The 19747-nt window shown below is 38.2% G+C and overlaps 1 protein-coding gene across 13 annotated transcripts in view; it reads right to left on the bottom strand.

Annotated features, from left to right (window-relative positions):
- KMT2E (lysine methyltransferase 2E (inactive)) overlaps nt 1-19747 on the bottom strand; it is a 99498-nt gene that overhangs the window by 68678 nt on the left and 11073 nt on the right. For 6 of the 13 annotated variants that reach the window (XM_009453924.5, XM_009453926.5, XM_063815500.1 and 3 more), the window contains exon 2: nt 4435-4619. In XM_009453924.5, coding sequence (XP_009452199.1) covers nt 4435-4505 — 71 coding nt within the window. In that variant the 5' untranslated portion in view covers nt 4506-4619. Of the gene's footprint in view, nt 1-4434; nt 4620-6223; nt 6303-6929; nt 7071-7257; nt 7332-19747 lie in introns of all 13 variants that reach the window. The other 7 variants (XM_063815499.1, XM_009453925.5, XM_063815498.1 and 4 more) reach the window with 4 other exon arrangements.

The following is a 19747-nucleotide window of genomic DNA, read 5'->3' as shown; positions in this document are numbered from 1 at the left end:
GGGAAAGAAGGAGTTATTTAGTGAATGCGGAGTTTCTATTTGGGATGATAAAGTTTGAAAACAGTAGTGATGGCTGCACAACACTGTGAATGTACTTACTGCCACCGAATTGTTCACTTAAAAATGGTTAACACAATAAATGTTGTATCTATTTTACCACAACTTAAAAATATATATTTTCACTAAAGCCAAAGGTAAAGAGAGTCAATAGTATCAAATTCTGCTGCAAGATCGGGCAATGTAAGAAGATCTGAGAACTAGGCATGGGCCTTAATGTGATGGTAGCATGGTCACTGTAATAACTAAATTATACATAGCAGGTGGAAGAATTAATAAAAGGAAGAACACCATAAGGATTTGGACATCTGAATGGACCTACATTTTAGACCGTGCCCAATTACAGGAATTAGAGGAACAGATAAAACTGACAAAGGGTCAAGACTTAATCCAAATGAGTCACCCAGGCCCTACCTTTGACCCCTTCAGGTGATACTGGGAGCCTGGAGAAGGTGAAATGCTGCTCCTAAGCCTTGGTAAGTAAAGCAGGTAGAACAAATAGTGTGGTAAGGCTGGTTTGCATCTGGCTCCAAGGAGTATCAGGGTGTGGTTTCCTTTCCCTCAGAGATATCAAAGACTGAAAGTAGCATTCTCCTGGCCTAGAATCGGTGATAGTGGATCTTCAGAGGGCAATTTATTGACTCCCCCAACAACACTGTCACAAAACTACTGGTAGATCAGCTACTGTGTCATGCCTGGTATGGGATTGAGTGCCGTGGGACTGGAATTATTCTTGGAAATAGGGTCACTGCTGCTCCAAACTGATAATCAGGCACTATCCTAGGAGGTATTTTATAGAGCAGATAATCCAATCTCCAGTTTTACAGACCAGGAGATGACTGATCTAAGTGTCACAAACCCTACATCCAAGTCCTACCTCTACCACTAAAGTCACTATATATCCTTGGGACATGCCACATAACTACTCTGGGGTCTCAGTGCCCATATCTGTAAAATAAACTAACTCTTAATTCTAAGTCAACATGGTATTATAATAGCAAAGAAAAACTACCTTAAAGTCCTTAAATTGGTCTAGCATTTTTCCCATCAAACTGCATTGTCCCTACTATCCCTGTGAAATTTACCAGAGTACTATTTATGACTGTTGATTATTTACTTAATGAAGCAAACAGCCTATATTACAAAATGGTACTAGATATTATTTTAGACTAGAGTTACCCAAAGCCTAAATTCTGGTAGTCCTAAATTTATACCACTTTAATTTTCATTGCTTCACTAACTTTACAAATATAGAGAACATTTTTGGTCATCAGAAGTAGAATTATTTTGTTTTACTTTTTTGAGACAGGGTCTTGCTCTGTCACCCAGGCTGGAACGCAGTGGTGCGATCATGGCTCACTGCAGCCTGGAACTCCTGGGCTCAAGTGATCCTCCCACCTCAGCCTCCCAAGTAGCTGGGACTACAGGCATGCGCTGCCATGCCCAGCTAATTTTTAAAAGATTTTTATTTTGTAGAGATAGGGTCTCATTGTATTACCCAGGCTGGTTTCAAACTGCTGGGCTCAAGCGATCTGCCTGCCTCAGCCTCCCAAAGCACTGCAATTACAGGTATAAGCCACCACACTGAGCTGAATTATTTATGTAATATTTCTATTCTTAAAAATGAAAAAAGGCTATTTCCAAATGTGTTGTAATTCTAAATTAACATCAAAAACTTTAAAGGAAGAACAACCACTACTCTGTTTGCAATAATCTATTTGATATTGCCACATTTTTCTGGAACCACTTTACAAATTTAAAATCTTATTTGTTTTATACCAAAATGTCCTTATTCATTAAAAAACCATCACAAATTATCACCTAAGCCACATCATATATTATTAATGCAGAAATTTAAGTAAGTTAGAACTGAAAATCTAAAAAGGGAAAAATGCCAATCATTAAATTGAGGAGGCATTTAGAGAAAAAGAACAGTTTAGAATGATGGAATAAATAAGCTCTAATTCCTCAGAAACTGGACTTAAAGGATGTTCTTCTTCCCAATTAAAAATTTAATTTCTTCTCTGTATAAACTCTCAAACTGCAAGTGGGTTTTGATGAGAAGCTCATACCAGCATCTTAGATCTTAGGTAAAACCTCTAATTTTCCCTTTGAGTGTTAAGACCTCCGATAACATACATTTCAATAATATAACCATAGCCAGTGTATGTTATTGAAGGCATAACATGAATAGGTTATACTAATTGTTATATTAATAGGTGTAAAAAAATCTCCATGACTTCTCAATATACTCCTTCAGATTTGCGATCAAAATCTGTCCATTTCTTTTCTCTCTCTTACAATCTATTATTTTTAAATATTTGTATGAAAATACGTAAGAAATTTAAAAATAAAGAGCAAATGAGGTTTGGTATGACAATTGTCCTCAGTTCATCACATGTGGCATTTCACTTCATTTTACTCCTCTATTAACTAAATGTGACTCTTCTGACCTATGTGGCAGCATGAATCTGGAGCCAAGCAACTCTGGGTTCAAACCTAACTCTACCTTTTATTAATTATGTGGCCATAGGCAAATGTGTTAATCTCCTTGAGCTGCATTTCTTATAAAATGAAAATAATACCTGCCTTTTTGCTGGGATGATTAAGATATTTTATATAAAACACATTGCTCAAAGTAGGGGAGCTGCTTAACACTTACAGAACATTATATGAATACAATGAGCTCTGTATGTATTACAAGTGAAAAAAATTATAAGAAAAAATTGTTTATGATTAAGTACGAAACAAATGAAAAATTCAGCATCACCCTAAGAACAGCTGTAAACATGGCTGGGCATGGTGGTTCATGCCTGTAATCCCAGCACTTTGGGGGGCCAAGGTGGGCAGATCGTTTGAGCCCAGGAGTTCGAGGCCAGCCTGGTCAATGTGGTGAAACCCTGTCTCTACTAAAAATACAAAAATTAGCTGGGTGTGGTGGCATGCACCTGTAATCCCAGCTACTCAGGAGGCTAAGACATGAGAATCCCTTGAGCCTGGAGGTTGCAGTGAGCTGAGACTGCCCTACTGCACTCCAGCCTGGATGACAGAGCGAGACTCTGCCACAAAACAAACAACAAAAAAAGAACAGTTGTAGCCGGGCGCGGTGGCTCACGCCTGTAATCCCAGCACTTTGGGAGGCCGAGGCGGGCGGATCACGAGGTCAGGAGATCGAGACCATCCTGGCTAACACGGTGAAACCCCGTCTCTACTAAAAATACAAAAAATTAGCCGGGCGTGGTAGCGGGCGCCTGTAGTCCCAGCTACTCGGGAGGCTGAGGCAGGAGAATGGCGTGAACCCGGGAGGCGGAGCTTGCAGTGAGCCGAGATCGCGCCACTGCAGTCCAGCCTGGGCGACAGAGCGAGACTCCGTCTCAAAAAAAAAAAAAAAAAAAAAAAAAAAAGAACAGTTGTAAACAATGCAAGGACAGTACTTTAAAGCAGGCTTTTGAATACAAAAACAAAGCCACGCTTAAATGAAAGCACCTCCAATTAGTACAAACAAATCAACACTCACTTTAAAAGCAGCAGAAAAAAAAATAGTTTCTTCATAGTTGATTAAGTGTCAAGAAATCACAAGCAAAAATGTTAAGCACTGGGTGAAAAAAGAACAAGTAAAAAGTTTCTGAAAATGTTTCATTATATACAAAATATTTTAGAATCTTCAATTATACAAATTCAAACTAAAAATACCCGAGCACCGGCTGAGCGCAGTGGTTCATGCCTGTAATCCTAACACTTTGGGAGTCCGAGGAGAGTGGAACACGAGGTCAGGAGTTCGAGACCAGCCTAGCCAAAATGATGAAACCCCATCTCTACTAAAAACACAAAAATTAGCTGGGCGTGGTGACACACGCCTGTAATACAGCTACTCGGGAGGCTGAGGCAGGAGAATTGCTTGAACCCGGGAGGCAGAGGTTGCAATGAGCTGAGATAGAGCCACTGCATTCCAGCCTGGGAGACACAGCAAAACTCCATCTGTTGCTGGGGGTGGGGGGAACCCAAGCACCAACAAATTAATGACTCCTGTCAGCAGGTGGCTCTAGTGACATTGGAATAACAATATCAAATACTATAGGAAAATACAGTTGGTAAAAAATGTATCGCTTCTCAGAAATTTGGAGTCAAAAAAAGTCATGTCAATACTTCAATCCAATAATGAATATTAGTGGTAATGCTATTTAAAAGGAAAACAAAGTTAGCAATCACGTTCTCAGTGTTTGAGAAAGAAAGGTAACTTCGCTTTTTTTTTTTTACTTTAAAAAATGGCTAGGAAAGAAGAAATTTAATATTTTCCACTTATACTTCTTCCTACTTTCTAGCTCCAGAAGGGTTTTTTTTTTTTTTTTTGCTTATGTAACCAATTTAAATACTTACTCTGAACCTGCAGCCATTTCCAAGTATGACGTCTCTGCTGTATCAACCCCCAATGGGATCACTATGCTCATGACGTTCGCCTCTGGTAAATTCGATTACTATGGAGTCCTATGCATTGGTATCCAAAACACTGGGGCATGCCAGCCACAGTGCTCATTGCAAACATCTAAGTGCATCCACAAACCCTGTTTAAAAGAAAAGGAGACAAAAAAGCAACAGTCACACTATAACAGTAAGTAAAATAACATGAAGAAAACATTCTTTATTAAAATCTCAATATAAATTGAAATTTGCTTAGAGTCTCTCATTAATTTTTCTGGAATTGAGTTATGTGATCATGATCAAAAGAAAAGTTTCTAAATCACAATCTTTCTGAGGGAATGAATTTAGAATGCCACAAGAAGATTACTACGGCATATTTAGTGAAGAACCAAAAATTATTCATTTTAAAAAATAAAATGTAATTTCCTATAGTGCCAGTATGCAAAAATAAGTCTTCTTTGTTCAGTGAGTGATCTAACAATATACTACCAAATACTGAGTACTTACTATGGACTAAGCACCATAATCAGCTTTCTACATGGATGGTCTATTTAATCCTCCTAATTCTAAGGTAGGTATCTCCATTTTACCACTGAGGAAAAGAAAACCAAAACAGGCTAATACCGAAAAGCACTGTGTAATTGTCTATTATTGTATATTTTCATATTATAATAATTAGTAATCTGGTAGCTCTCCTCCAGCAACACATGGTTTAAAAATAATTTAATCAAGGCTACTCCACTTAAGAGATGAAACCAGGATCTGAACCAATTCTACTCTACTGTTTGCATCTGTATGTAAGGGAAACTATGTTATTTGTAAAAATTTGATTACTGTACAGTAGTTGTCATTTTCTATAACAGGTAAATCTAGGTATACTGTTGAAGGAGTTCTCTTTTTCTTCCATTAATACTGTTCAGTTATTAAAGAGTTAATACTCCCTAATTCAATTAGTAGAAAAAACTAATGAAGTTTTTTTTAAACAAATTTACAATAGCAACTAAAAGATACTTAGCTTCAACATCAATTTTTCTAATTTAAATTCACTACATAACAGTGGCTACAGGTATGTTTATAAAATATCTACTCAAAGTCTTTTCAAAAATTATACAGGTGCAACTCAGGAACAAAACCAATATAGATAATCCTATAAATTAGAAAACAGCAACAGTCATTATCCTTGTCTCTGTAATGTAATACCTGAAATATTGAAAAGCAGTGTGCAATTGTCTATTACTGTATATTTTTATCTTATAATAATTAGTAATCTGGTAGCTCTCTCCCAGTTACACATAGTTTAAAAGTTCAAGGCTAGTTTTCTTGGAGAATTCAAACCACTATTAACATGTTATTAACCCGCTTTGGTAATCTTCCCCCATAATGTATGAACTCACAATCTGTATAATCTGTGAAACAGGAATTAACCTAAATAGATATTTTCAAATGTAACTAAATATTACAGGCAGATATAAGAATTGCTACTTGAAGAAACACTGTTTTTTATGTTAGACTCACAAAAGTCTTGTATTTTAGGTATATACTATATTTAGTGGTATACTTATTTACCAGAGGCAAACATTGAAAGGAAATCAAGTCATTATTAAAGTCTTTTAAGTACTGAGTGATATTTCCAATCTAAAATAATCTACTTAGGTATTTATTTACTAGTATGTCCCTTTTTATATAAATATGCCATCCTCAGTACACACCACACTTGAGATGCTTCAGTAAAGAGCTTGCCACAAACCTCCTTCAGACAATGACTTCTATTTGTGCTATTGCTGCTTGTCTTCCAAACTGCACAGTGCCTGGGACATAACAGCATTCTACAAAGAATTGGTGAATGCATTAGAGAACTTGAGATGAAACTGCAGCTCTGGCTTAATTAACTAAATGAACTATCACCCTGTAAAATCAAGTGTCATTAAAAACGACTACATGACATCCCCATAACTGCCTTTCCCTAAAAACACAGAAGCTTATCCTCAGGACAAAGATACATCATCACATCTGAAACAGAACTGCAGACTCTGAATTTGATTCAACAGGAAAAGCAGATCTCAGTAATTTACTCACAAGAGGTCAGAAGACAAGAGGTCATATGTATTAAGACATTACGGCAAGTATTTCACTATTTTCATTAATATAAAAAATCTTATAATGAGAAAATTCGCATTGCTTAAAAATGTTGTTGATATTTAATAAAATGATGAATTCGTTAGGGTCAAATCATAGTTTTTTTAAAAAGGGAAAGCCAATGTAGTAAGCAGAAAAGATGTGACCTTTAACACAGTGAGTTTAAAAAACATTCAAAAATTGGCCGGGCATGGTGGCTCAAGCCTGTAATCCCAGCACTTTGGGAGGCCGAGGCGGGTGGATCATGAGGTTAGGAGATTGAGACCATCCTGGCCAACATGGTGAAACTCTGTCTCTATTAAAAATACAAAAATTACCTGGGCTTGGTGGCATGTGCCTGTAATCCCAGCTACTCAGGACGCTGAGGCAGGAGAATCGCTTGAACTAGGGAGTCAGAGGCTGCAGTGAGCTGAGATCGCGCCACTGCACTCCAGCCTGGTGACAGAGCGAGACTCCGTCTCAAAAAAAAAAAAAAAAGTTATAAATAAAGGGAAAAGGTTTTTAACACAACCTTAACAATTAACACAATGTTTCACATCTTATGTGTGAATCAAAAAACTGGTCATCCAGCTGACAAGTAAAATATGTACAAAATACATTGAGAATAAATGGCAGCCATTAAAGAAATAATAGAAAAGGAAATACCATGAGATGTCTGGTAAATCTGAGGTCCAAGAAAGAATAAATGTCTTCACAAAACCTGCTTATCCAGAATAGACCTAGAAACCAAGTGAACATAGGAGTTTTGAGCTATTTTTAAATGGCATAAAATTACAATTACTTCTAACATGGTACCTAAAACCAAAGTGACTCACACAAAGCAGCCAATTCTTAAAAGGATAAATTTACTCTTCCCTTTTTACACAAATGAATGTAAACACAAGTAAAGGCAACAATCAAAGCTAAATACTAAATCAAACTGGAAAAAGAAACACTGAGATACAATATTAAATTTAATATTTAAAAATTTTTAAAAATAACTGAAAAATATTAAATTTTAATACAATATTAAAAACAGATTTAGCAAAGGCAACAATACCAAAACAAAAACAATAAAAACAAACAAGACTCTCAAGTAGGAAAAATGAAGTAAAAGGCAAAAAAAGCAATTAAAGTAGAAAACAGTTTATCAGAAAAACTGGAAGACTGAAGCTGCCTTTAAGACCATGTTAAAATAAACAGAAAACAGCTGGGCACAGTGGCTCACACCTGTAATCCCAGCACTTTGAGCAGCTGAGGCAGGCAGACTACTTGAGCCCAGGAGTTCAGGAACAGCCTGGGCAACATAGTGAGACATTATCCCTACAAAAAATACAAAAACTAGCTGGATGTGGTGATGCACACCTGTAGTCCCAGTTACTTGGGAGGCTGAGATGGGAGGATTGTTTGAGCCCAGGAGGTCAAGGCTGCAGTGAGCCATGACTGCACAACTGCACTCCAGCCTGGCTGACAGAGGGAGACCCTGTCTTAAAAAAAAACAAACAAAAAAAGAAAACAAAAAGTAACACTTTAAAGATTAATATGATACCCAAAAGGCAGAAAGAATAAAAAATATGAGGAAAAATAATTTTCTAAAATTACAAATAAAAGAGCCCAATATAACAATCTCTTTGAGGAAAGAGCCATTTATTATATTTCTGTCCTTTATAAGCACCTGGCACAGTGCTCAATAAATATTTTAAATTAATGTATATATTTTGGATGTGTATCACTAAGAGACTAAGTAGGTAAATTTTTGGCTTAATTACTAATGGAAATAATTAAAGAAACTTGAAAGAAATTTTGAGGAGACATGTAACTGAGACTGGAAATTAAACAGCCCTTATTAGTCATTTAACATTTAATTTACAGCAGCTGACTAAGGTAAAAATGAAAAGAATACTAGTCAATCAGATCCATTCCAAGTTACTACCTATGAATGCTTGGGCAAGTCATTTCACTGCTCTGACTTTCAACTATAAATGGAAGTTGATTAGGCTGATCTTACAATTACATTAACAGATTATTCCAAATAATCAAAACGACAGAATTTTAGATTCTAAAAAACTATAAAATATAAATTTGATAACAAAATGAATATGCATTTCTACAACTGAGCTAGCATTACTACCAGATAGTGCTCTAGAAGCACTTATCTGATACTCAAACTTCCCCAACTAGTGGTTATAATAATAATGATAGCAAATTCTGAGTGCTTACAATGCTTAATCTCCACAATAAGCCTATGGTATAGGTGCATTTATTATCCCCATTTTACAATGAGGTAGAGAGGTTAAACTTGTCCAAAGTTCATAACTAATAAATAGCCAAATCAAGATCTGAACCCTTGTGGTCTGATTCCAGAGCCTACACATCAGTATGCCTGAAATTAAAAACTGCCAGATGGCTGAGAGCTGTGGCTCACACTTGTAATCCCAGCACTTTGGGAGGCCTAGGCGGGTGGGTCACCTGAGGTAAGGAATTCAAGACCAGCCTGGCCAACATGGTGTAACCGTGTCCCTACTAAAAATACAAAAATTAGCTGGGTGTGGATACACCTGTAATCCCATCTACTTGGGAGGCTGAGGCACGAGAATCGCTTGAACCCAGGAGACAGAGGTTGCAGTGAGCCAAGATTGCTCCACTGCACTCCAGCCTGGGTGACAGACTCTGCCAAAAAAAAAAAAACCAAAAGAACAACAACAACAAAAAACCCTGCCAGATGATAGGTAAAATAAATAATCTAGAATTTATAATTAAGGAAGAAAAAATTGACAGCTGCCTCTCTCAAAAAGGGAAATTAAATACTTAAGTATCTCACTCCAGAACATCTGAATTGCATTTCCTCTGATTATTAAATGAAACTGCACTAACAAAACCGACCTTGCTCCTCCCTCAAACCTGATCCAGTTAACAAACTTACATTTAATCTGTAACAATGCATTAAAACACCACAAACGTGGGCAAATACAGTCTCAAAGACTAAAATTTGTGTTTATGGCCGGGTGTGGTGGCTCACATCTGTAATCCCAGCACTTTGGGAGGCCAAGGTGGGTGGATCACCTGAGGTCAGAAGTTCAAGACCAGCCTGGCCAACATGGTGAAACCCCACCTCTACGAGAAATACAAAATTAGCCGGGCACGGTGGCACATGCCTGTAGTCCTGGCTACTCAGGAGGCTGAGGCAGGAGAATCACCTGAACTGCACAGCCTGGGCGACAAGAGCAAAACTCTCTGTCTCAAAATAAATAAATAAAGCAAGAAAATAAAATTAAATGGAACACTACTCAGCAATATAAAGGAACAAACTATCAATACAGGCAACAACTTGGGTGAATCCAAGGTAATTATGCTGAGTGGAAAAAAAAAAAAGCCGATCTTGGCTGGGCACAGTGGCTCACACTTGTAATCCCAGCACTTTGGGAGGCTGAGGCAGGTGGATAATTTGAGGTCAGGAGTTCGAGACCAGTCTGGCCAAGATGATGAAACCCCATCTCTACTAACAATAAAAAAAATTAGGCCAGGCGCAGTGGCTCACGCCTGTAATCCCAGCACTTTGGGAGGCCAAGGCAGGCAGATCACGCGGTCAGGAGATCGAGACCATCCTGGCTAACACGGTGAAACCCCGTCTCTACTAAAAATACAAAAAAAAAAAAAAAAAAAAATTAGCCAGGCTTGGTGGTGGGCACCTGTAGTCCCAGCTACTTGGGAGGCTGAGGCAGGAGAATGGCGTGAACCTGGGAGGCGGAGCGTGCAGTGAGCCGAGATCATGCCACTGCACCCCAGCCTGGGCAACACAGCAAGACTCAGTCTCAAAAAAAAAAAAAAAAAATTAGCCAGGTGTGGTGGTGGGCACCTATAATCTCAGCTAATCAGGAGACTGAGGCACAAGAATTGCTTGAACCTGGGAGGAAGAGGTTGCAGTGAGCCAGGATTGCACCACTGCACTCCAGACTGGGTGACAAAGCGAAAACTCCATCCCCCCACCCCCCAAAAAAAAGCCAACCTCAAAAAGTTACATACTATTTAACTCCATTTATATAACATTCTTAAAGTAATAAATTACAGAAATGGAGGATAGGTTATTCAGAAGGGAAGGGGTAGAGAAAGATAGGTATGGTTACATAGGAGAACAATATTAAGGATCCTTGTGGTGATAAAATTGTTCTATACCTTAACTGTGGTGGTGGGTACAGGTACCCACACATGTGATCATAATGCACAGAACTAAATCTAGACAAACAAATGAGTGCAAATACAACTGGGAAGCCTGAATAAAAGGAGAAGATTGTATCAATGTCAATATTCTGGTCTTGGCCAGGTGTGTTGGCTCACGTCTGTAATTTCAGCACTTTGGGAGGCTGAGGCAGAAGGATCACGTGAGGCCAGGAGTTTCAGAACAGCCTGGGCTACAGAGTGTGACCCAAACTCCACAAAAATAAAAAAATTAGCTGGGCATGGTGGTGCAAGCCTGTAGTCCTAACTATTCAGGAGATTGAGGTAGGAGGATCGTCTGAGCCTAGGAGTTTGAGATTACAGCAAGCTGTGATCATACTACTCTCCAACCTGGGCAACAAAGGGAGACCCTGTCTCTTAAAACAAACAAACACACACACACTAGTCAGGACTTTGTACCACAATTTTACAAGACTTTACCATTGAGGGAAACTGCGTACTATGGTTTGAATAAGATTTGTCCCTGCCAAAACTCATGTTGAAACCTTAATTTCTAGAGAAGCAAGGTTACGATGTGGAGCCTTTAAGAGGTAGGGCCTTGAACAGGAGGTGTCTGGATCATGAGGGCCCCGACTCTGTGGGTGGCTCTTGTGGTAGTGAGAGCATTATCTCTGGCAAGACTGGATTAGTTCTCTGAGGAATAGATTCGTTCCTGAGATAGTGGGTTGTTAAAAATTTTAGCCAGAACACCCTTTGAGTTCTGCTTTTTCACACGTGCCCATTTCCCTTTTGATTTTCCTCCATGTTGTGATGCCACCATGCTTCTTGAACTTCCCAGCCTGCAGAGCAGTGAACTAAAAAACCCTTTGGGCCGGGCGCAGTAGCTCACACCTGTAATCCCAGCACTTTGGGAGGCCGAGGTGGGCGGATCACGAGGTCAGGAGATCGAGACCACCCTGGCTAACACGGCGAAACCCCATCTTTACTAAAAATACAAAACAATTAGCCAGGCATGGTGGCGGGCGTCTGTAGTCCCAGCTACGCAGGAGGCTGAGGCCGAAGAATGGCATGAACCCAGGAGGTGGAGCTTGCAGTGGGCCGAGATCATGCCACTGCACTCCAGCCTGGGCGACACAGCAAGACTCCATCTCAAAAAAGCAAAAACAAAAAACAACAAAAAAAAGCAAAACAAACAAAAATACAAAAAACCTTCTATTAATTACCTAGTCTCAGATATTCTGTTATAGCAACACTAAATGGACTAAGACACTGGGTAAAAATACATAGAATTTCTCTATTATTTCTTACAACCATATGCAACTCTATAATTATCACAAAATTAAAAGTTTAATGTTTTAAAATGACATTAAAATTGTGGGCTTCAAACTCTTTTTAAGCACTGGTAGCAATTTTCCTACACATGAAATATTAACACAGAAATCTAGGCATCCTTTTTGATTGTGACATGAAAAAATAGTTTTAATCTCCTGTGCTTTACCAATAATTGTTAGTGTCCACTTGAAGTGCTGTACTAAGAAAGCCAAATATAATGGGAGAATGCCACAGTGATGTCTGCCAATGGGTAGAGTAGGCATTTGTACTTCATGTTTGCTACATCTGTGGTTTAAAAAAATACCAGGGGAATGTCCACGCCTGTACACCCTCTCACCTATGGCTTCATCATATTGGCCAGGCTGGTTTCGAACTCCTGACCTCAAGTGATCCGCCCACCTTGGCCTCCCAAAGTGATGGGATTACAGGCATGAGCCACCGTGCCCCACCTTTTTCAGCCATTAAATAACCAAATAAGAGCGGGTTTTTTATTAAAACGAAGTTGGCAATTATTTTATTCTGTCATTCTTTCTTCCCCACCCTCCCACCACCCCCCCAATCCTCAAGACGGAGTTTGCTCTTGTTGCCCAGGCTGGAATGCAATGGCGCCATCTTGGCTCACTGCAACCTCCACCTCCCAGGATCAAGCGATTGTCCTGCCTCAGTCTCCCAAGTACCTCGATCACAGGCATCTGCCACCACGCCTGGCTAATTTTTTATGTTTTTAGTAGAGACAGGGTTTCACCATGTTGGCCAGGCTGTTTTCGATCTCCTGACCTCAAGTGATCCACCCACCTTGGCCTCCCAAGGTGTTAGGATTACAGGCATGAGCCACCGTGCCCAGCCTATTCTGTCATTCTTTAATCGCAAGTAAAACTGTCCTCACTCTCCTTCTATCTCCTTCTAAGTATGCTTTCTATCACTATTTTGAATCCATTTCTTTCATACTAGAAAACTTGCGATTCTTCTTCTTTCCCTCTCTAAAAACAACGTGCATAAAATCTAATTAATAGAATTTAAACAAATCTTTCTGATGATACTGTCTACATTTTATTATCTCAGACCTGGGCAATGAATACTTCCCTAAGTAGTTTCTTTCCCTATACTAATGTGGCTTTTAAACCACCGGTTCCCAAACATAGATCCACAACTGTTACTTTTCATATACCTGGGGATAGGAGTAGAAAATGATAGGTTCCTAGGCCTTACCCTAGAGATTCTCATGTAGTAGGTCTGAGATGTGGCCTGAATGCCTTATCAAAAAACTAAAAGGGCATTCACACCAGTGCTCTATTTTAGTACTGGTTACAACATTGGACAGAATATTATACTTCAAAAGCCACTAGTTTCCTCATAACTTTGACCTATTCAAAAAAAGTGTAGTTCACAGTAATTCCAGTCAAGTTCCTAATGTTGACATTTTATCAGGTTATCTTGTTCCATACCAATAATCCAATCTATAACTCCTTTGATTATACAAGTCTTTTTTGCTATTGTTGGCATATCCTTGCTCATTCCTCTTCAAATTCACTAATTTTCTTTTCCTTTTCTTTTCCACCCAATAAAAATCATATTAGACCTTCAAGAACCAATGCTTCCTTGAAGTCTTCCCAATTTTTTTAGATAGTTTTAAGATATCTGGCAAATCAACCTCCTAAGGGCTGTTTCCTCACCTGTAAATAACAATTTGACTAGACTTTATCTCAAAAGACTTCTCCAGCTATAAAACTTGTTCTACACTAATGTCTTCCCGTCTTAACCTCCTAAAGAATGCACTACTTACATTAACTACTGGTTTATATTTTGACAGACATTGTTCTAGAACAGCTGCTAAATGTATAGCTTCCACAATTAGATCATCTATTTGACTCCATAGCAAGAACTGAGGTATTTCCATATTACCTCAAAGCCTGTAATTCAGTGGCTAGGATACCCACCTAAATTATTATTGATTAAACCACAATTTCCCTTTTTCTAACACATAAATCTCTCCTCCTTCCTTTAAATGAACATGAAAAAACAAAACCTGCCACTGTTACTAATGTAGTTGCCCCCAGGCTCAGTCCTCCCCATTATTAGTCTTCCATCAATCTTGGACTCAATTTTTCATTTCTGTTTGATTTACTTTTCCCACTCATCTATTGGATGTATATCTATATCTGCCATCACTTCAAAAATCAAGCCTTCAAAGTGAAACTTTCTTTTCCACACATCTTCTTTCATTCTATTTTTTATCAGTATCGCCATTCTCTTCTCCTTCTTTCGTTCCAGTTTCCTATTATATCCAGCCACCCAATCTTTTGTGCCTCCTCAGTGTTTAAGACTCATTCTCCCTCAGCCGCCATGGCCCCTACCATCATCTTCATCATCTGAATAATCCAACAATCAACAACCCTTTCAATATGTCACTATCAACTTCTAAGTAATTTGTCTCTAAAGAATGGAATTCTTAGTATTGTTTAAGCATTTCCCTCCTCCCTCAGAGTACAACTATTCTATTTTAAAACCAAATCAAATCAAATTCATTCATTTAACATATTTATTGAACATATACTACGTTCTAGATACTGCTCTAGGTGCTTGGGAATGGGCAATGAACAAAATTATATTGCTCTTATGACACCTGAAATGACCTATGGCAATCCAATATAATCAAGGGTACCTTCAAGTAGTGTTTTTTTTTCCTGGAGTGCAGTGGCACGATCTCAGCTCACTGCAACCTCTGCCTCCCAGGTTCAAGCAATTCCTCTGACTCAGCCTCCCACGTAGCTAGATTACAGGCGTGCACCACCACAACTGGCTAATTTTTGTATTTTAGTAGAGACGGGGTTTCCCTATGTTGGCCAGGCTAGTCTCGAACTCCTGACTTCAAGTGATCCACCTACCTCGGCCTCCCAAAGTGCTGGGATTATAGACATGAGCCACCGTGCCCGGCCTTAGAGTAGTTTTCTTAAGCAGCTGCCTTTGATTAATGATTTGTTTATTCTCAATACCTTGTCAAGAATTAGTCCTTTATAAGGATCAACAGAAAGCTACAAAAATTTTCAAATGACTTTAATTCAAATTATTGAACAGCCACTCTTTAGCTATGTGACCCTAGGAAATGACTCAGTCTCAGGCCGTGCACGGTGGCTCACACTTGTAATCTCAGCACTTTGGGAGGCCAAGGTGGAGGGATCACTTGAGCTCAAGAATTAGAGACCACCCTGGACAACATGGTGAAATCCCATCTCTACAAAAAACAAAAAATGAAAATTAGCCAGGTGTGGTGCTGCAGATGAAGCTGAACACCTGAGGTAAGCTAGGGAAGCTGAGGTGCGAGAATTGCTTGAGCCTGGGAGGTGGAGGTTACAGTGAGCTAAAATCATGCCTCATCCACTCCAGCCTGGGTGAATGAGACCATCCCTCAAAAAAAAGCAAGAAAGAGGAAAAAGAAAACAGAAATGTCTCAGTCTCGACTGGGCTGATGGCTCATGCCTGTAATCCCAGCACTTTGGGAGGCTGAGGCAGGCGGATCACTTGAGCCCAGGAGTTCAAGACCAGCAAGGCCAATGTGGGAAACCCGGTCTCCAAAGAAATTCAAAGATTAGTCGGGCATGGTGGCCCATGCCTGTGGTCCCACCTACTCGGGAGCCTGAGGTGAGAGGATGGCTTGAACACAGGAGGCGGAGGTTGCAGTGAGCTGAGATCACACCACTGCACTCCAGCCTGGGCGACAGAGCCAGACTCTGTCTCGCAAAAAAAAAAAAAAAAGTCTCAGTTCCTCTATGCCACTCAGGAAAAAATGAGCAAAATATCTATCTTTTTGCTCAGAGTACGATATGTAGACACAGTGTAGATATTTATTTATTAATGTTAGTTGTCTCTTAGAATATAGAAAAATTGTATTATTCAGTCCAATGATAATAATCAATTCCAATCAGAATACTGTTGGCCACTAAGCAAATGGTGAAAGAACAGCAACTCTATTAGTATATTTGAATAGTTATCTTAATATTTCAGATGTATTTAAAATATTTACTATAAAAATCTTAAGACTAAACTAAGAGTAGGCTTAATTCCTAAGTACTTACCAAACCCATAAAATCAGTAAGGGACCAAAATTAATTATAAATATATATGTAAATACTTTCAAGTTTAAACAGTTTTACTTCTACAGCATTTTCCTGTCTTTTAATTCCAAGACTTACGATATCCCAAGATCAGCTTCCTCCTCTTCATACGGTAATGTAAATAGAAAAAAAAACCCGGAAATGGGAAGACTAGTATAATACAACTAGAGAGTTGAAGCTTAAGGAAAGAAAATGTCTGTGCACTTTACACACAAAAATGAATTATGGAATTAATAGATCCACATATCCAATAAGAAAAATACTCACTATGCAAACACACATGAGCTTTTAGAGTAGCCTGCCTTGAACTTCAAAAAAAGCACACAATCTCTGAAAAAATTTAGAATACAGGCAAAAATGAAATGTCAAGAATGAGGTTGGTGGATACAATGAGTCCTATAAGGGACCAGTACCTTTGCTATGAGACAGACTACACTCACTTTCACCTTCCAGCTTCATTGTAAGGCTGAGGTGGGAGGACTGTTTGATCCCAGGAGTTAAAGACCAGCATGGGCTGTTTAGTGAGACCCTATCTCTACAAAAAAAAATTTGTTTTAAATTAGCCAGACATGGTGACATGGCACCTGTAGTCCCAGTTACTTGGGAGGCTGAGGTGGGAGGATCACTTGAGCCTGGGAGATTAAGGCTGTAGCGAGCCATAATCATGCCACTGCCCTCCAGTCTGGGTGACAGAGCAAGACCCTGTCTCCAAAAAAAAAAAAAAAAAAAAAAAAGAGGGCGGGGCCTTTCTGCAAAGGGATTTTATATATAAATGAAAAATAACCCACATATAGTGAGCTCATCAGCCACTCATAAAAACCATTTAAGCATGAGGAAATTGCTGTGTGTAGCTGGGGATTGAACTAGAATTGCTTTTCCCAAAATCCTTAATGAACTATTTACCTTAGGAGGTAAGAGGTATCAATTTTAAACTTCTGTAAGTGAAATTTTAAGCTATGTCGACAAAATCTCCTTTGACATATAACTTCCACTATCACTGTAGATCAATTTAAATGATAATTACCAGTTTCTCACAATTATTCTCAAAGTAATCACACAATAAAACAGCATTTGTCTTTTGGTACAACCATATCACATCCATGAGATTTGCCAGTTTAAACATACAATTCAAAGATCAAATGGTTGACAGATTACTGTATAGCTAACGATTAATACTAATATACAGCAACTAGGTTACTGTACACCAATTACAGGCTTACATTTGAAAAAACCACACAATCTGACTCCAGCGATGTTAACCAACACAATCATCAGTTATTTCCCTTAGGAAGCAGTATGTGCAAGATGAACAAGACAAAATTAATAGCTACTATGATGCTTTTACATAGGAAGGCACTCAACTATCTGCCACTAAATTAATCTATAGTATTATCAGAGTTCAAAAGGTCCCTAAAAAAGAATTTAAATCTCACACGACAACAAAGGTCTTTGGATCTTGATATGTTCCAGAACCACTTGAAATCTCTTATTTCATCTAGCAGAGTCCTATAAACCCCACTGGATAAACCAGAGTCAGATCCTGAAGTCCCATTTTTAGATTTCCAAGACACTAAATGATCAAAAGAGTTACAGTATGTAATTGGATCCATCCCCTTTTGAATTACAGAAATCTAAATTTACATATATACAGGAGACTAGATGTTTGCGAGTTCATCAAAGTTAACATGGAGAATTATAATACATGTATCTTAAATACTGTACTTGTAATTTAAAATATCCTTATCAATTTTTTAGTTTCAAGCCAAAATGTATTCTTTGAGTATAGCTCCCCTGACTAGAATTCTGGTTTCTTGTTCCTACATAAACCAGATCAATAATGCATTGTCCACAGTTTTTGGTTCAACATATTTCAAAATAAGTTACCTAGATCTTTGTGGGGCAATCTGAATGTAGACTTCCTTCTAGATTTCTATTTTTTCCCTGTAATCTTTTAGTCATCTTGCCCACACCTAAACTGACTACAATTTTCTTCAGCAATTAATTTGCCTTTATCAAGTTTTCCAAAGCATTTAACTTAGTTTGCGTTTAAACAGTTCTCTTTTCACATTCATTTATCATTGGTTTACGTAATACTTAATAGAATAATATAAACACATTACAAGTACAATAGAATTAGCCAATTTGGGAAGAAACCTATAACTTCCATGAGCATTCATCTCAACTGGTGGAAGCAGCAGAAAGTAGTTTACATTCATTCAACATACATGGACATTAGTATTTTTAAAAGAAGAATTATTAATCCTGCACATTGGTTAAATGAAGATTAAGGAAACATCTATAGTACCTACATAAAACATTTTAGAAAAAAATACATAAACTATAAATAGTGATCACCTTAGCATATGATAGACCTTACACACAGAAGTCAGAGATTTACTTTTTTCCAGAAACAACTATTACAGAAAAGGCTACAGAGCTTCTAAGAATTTTACCCAAATTAACTTACTGAATTATCAAAACCACGCTATGAAATAGGCTCTATTATTATCTCCATTTTGCAGACCAAGAAACAAAAGCACAAAGAGGTAGAAAACATTGCCCAAAGAAGTACAACCTGGTTTGAGTGCAATCAAACCAAAGTGGTATGGTTCTGGAATCTCTACTCTATACAATACAGCTTCTAAAGAAGTACTGTTTTGAGTCCTTTTAATAAACATATGTTACTTTTACATCTTAAGAATTGGAGGTAAATAAGCCACGTTCCATATGTCATTCTCCAGTGCAAATTTTTCAGTAGCACTCCTCTTAAGTACATATGATTTTAATCTGGCATTCAAGGCTCAACCACAACTTGATCCCAATTTGTACTGCTGTGATTTCAATTCAAGCTCCTTATCCAAATAGCCTATAGGTTCTGGAAACCAATGAATCATCTTGAACTGGAATATACACAAGCAGTAGACAGAGAGTCTGTCATTTGACACTGTACAAAGACCAGTGTTTGCTTATTTCAGACTCTGAAAATAGTGGCCTGCCTTTTAAAAAGAAATGTCCAGCATGATTTCTTGGAAAAGTATAAAGCACCAAGAATCAGGACCTAAATTTTAAACCTTGATTAACCACTATGTAACTTTACAACCTTGGGAAAATCATTTAAACTCTCTGGAGCTCAATCTCCTTATAAAATAAAAGCAGAGAACTGGAATATAAAAATGAGCTGGAGCCAGTACTAAAATGCAAATTCAAGGCCCTACTCTAAAAACTTGATTGGTCTGAGAATGTTCATTTTAATATAATTGATACATGAGGTCCTTGAGCCACAGTGAGAAAAAAATAAGAGTTCTCTTAAGTCAATTCTAAATGTAGATTCTTAACTTCAGTCAATTAAGGTACTCCTTTACAAGTCCAGGATGGGAGTTCTGGCCTGAAAGAAAATCCTTTCGTTCATCATGGGGCTTGTTTTTGTACCTTCCACCATACCTTTTGTTTAAACACCGAATTAAGACTTAGTAGTACTACAAACTGAACTTCCATCAATCTGTTAAGACATATTGGCACACAGTCAATTCAAATTA

This window comes from Pan troglodytes, chromosome 6 (genome assembly GCF_028858775.2).
Source record: "Pan troglodytes isolate AG18354 chromosome 6, NHGRI_mPanTro3-v2.0_pri, whole genome shotgun sequence".
NCBI classification, from domain to species: Eukaryota; Metazoa; Chordata; class Mammalia; order Primates; family Hominidae; genus Pan; species Pan troglodytes.
Note: the sequence above shows the minus strand (reverse complement) of the source record. Positions and strands in the feature narration are given on the sequence as shown.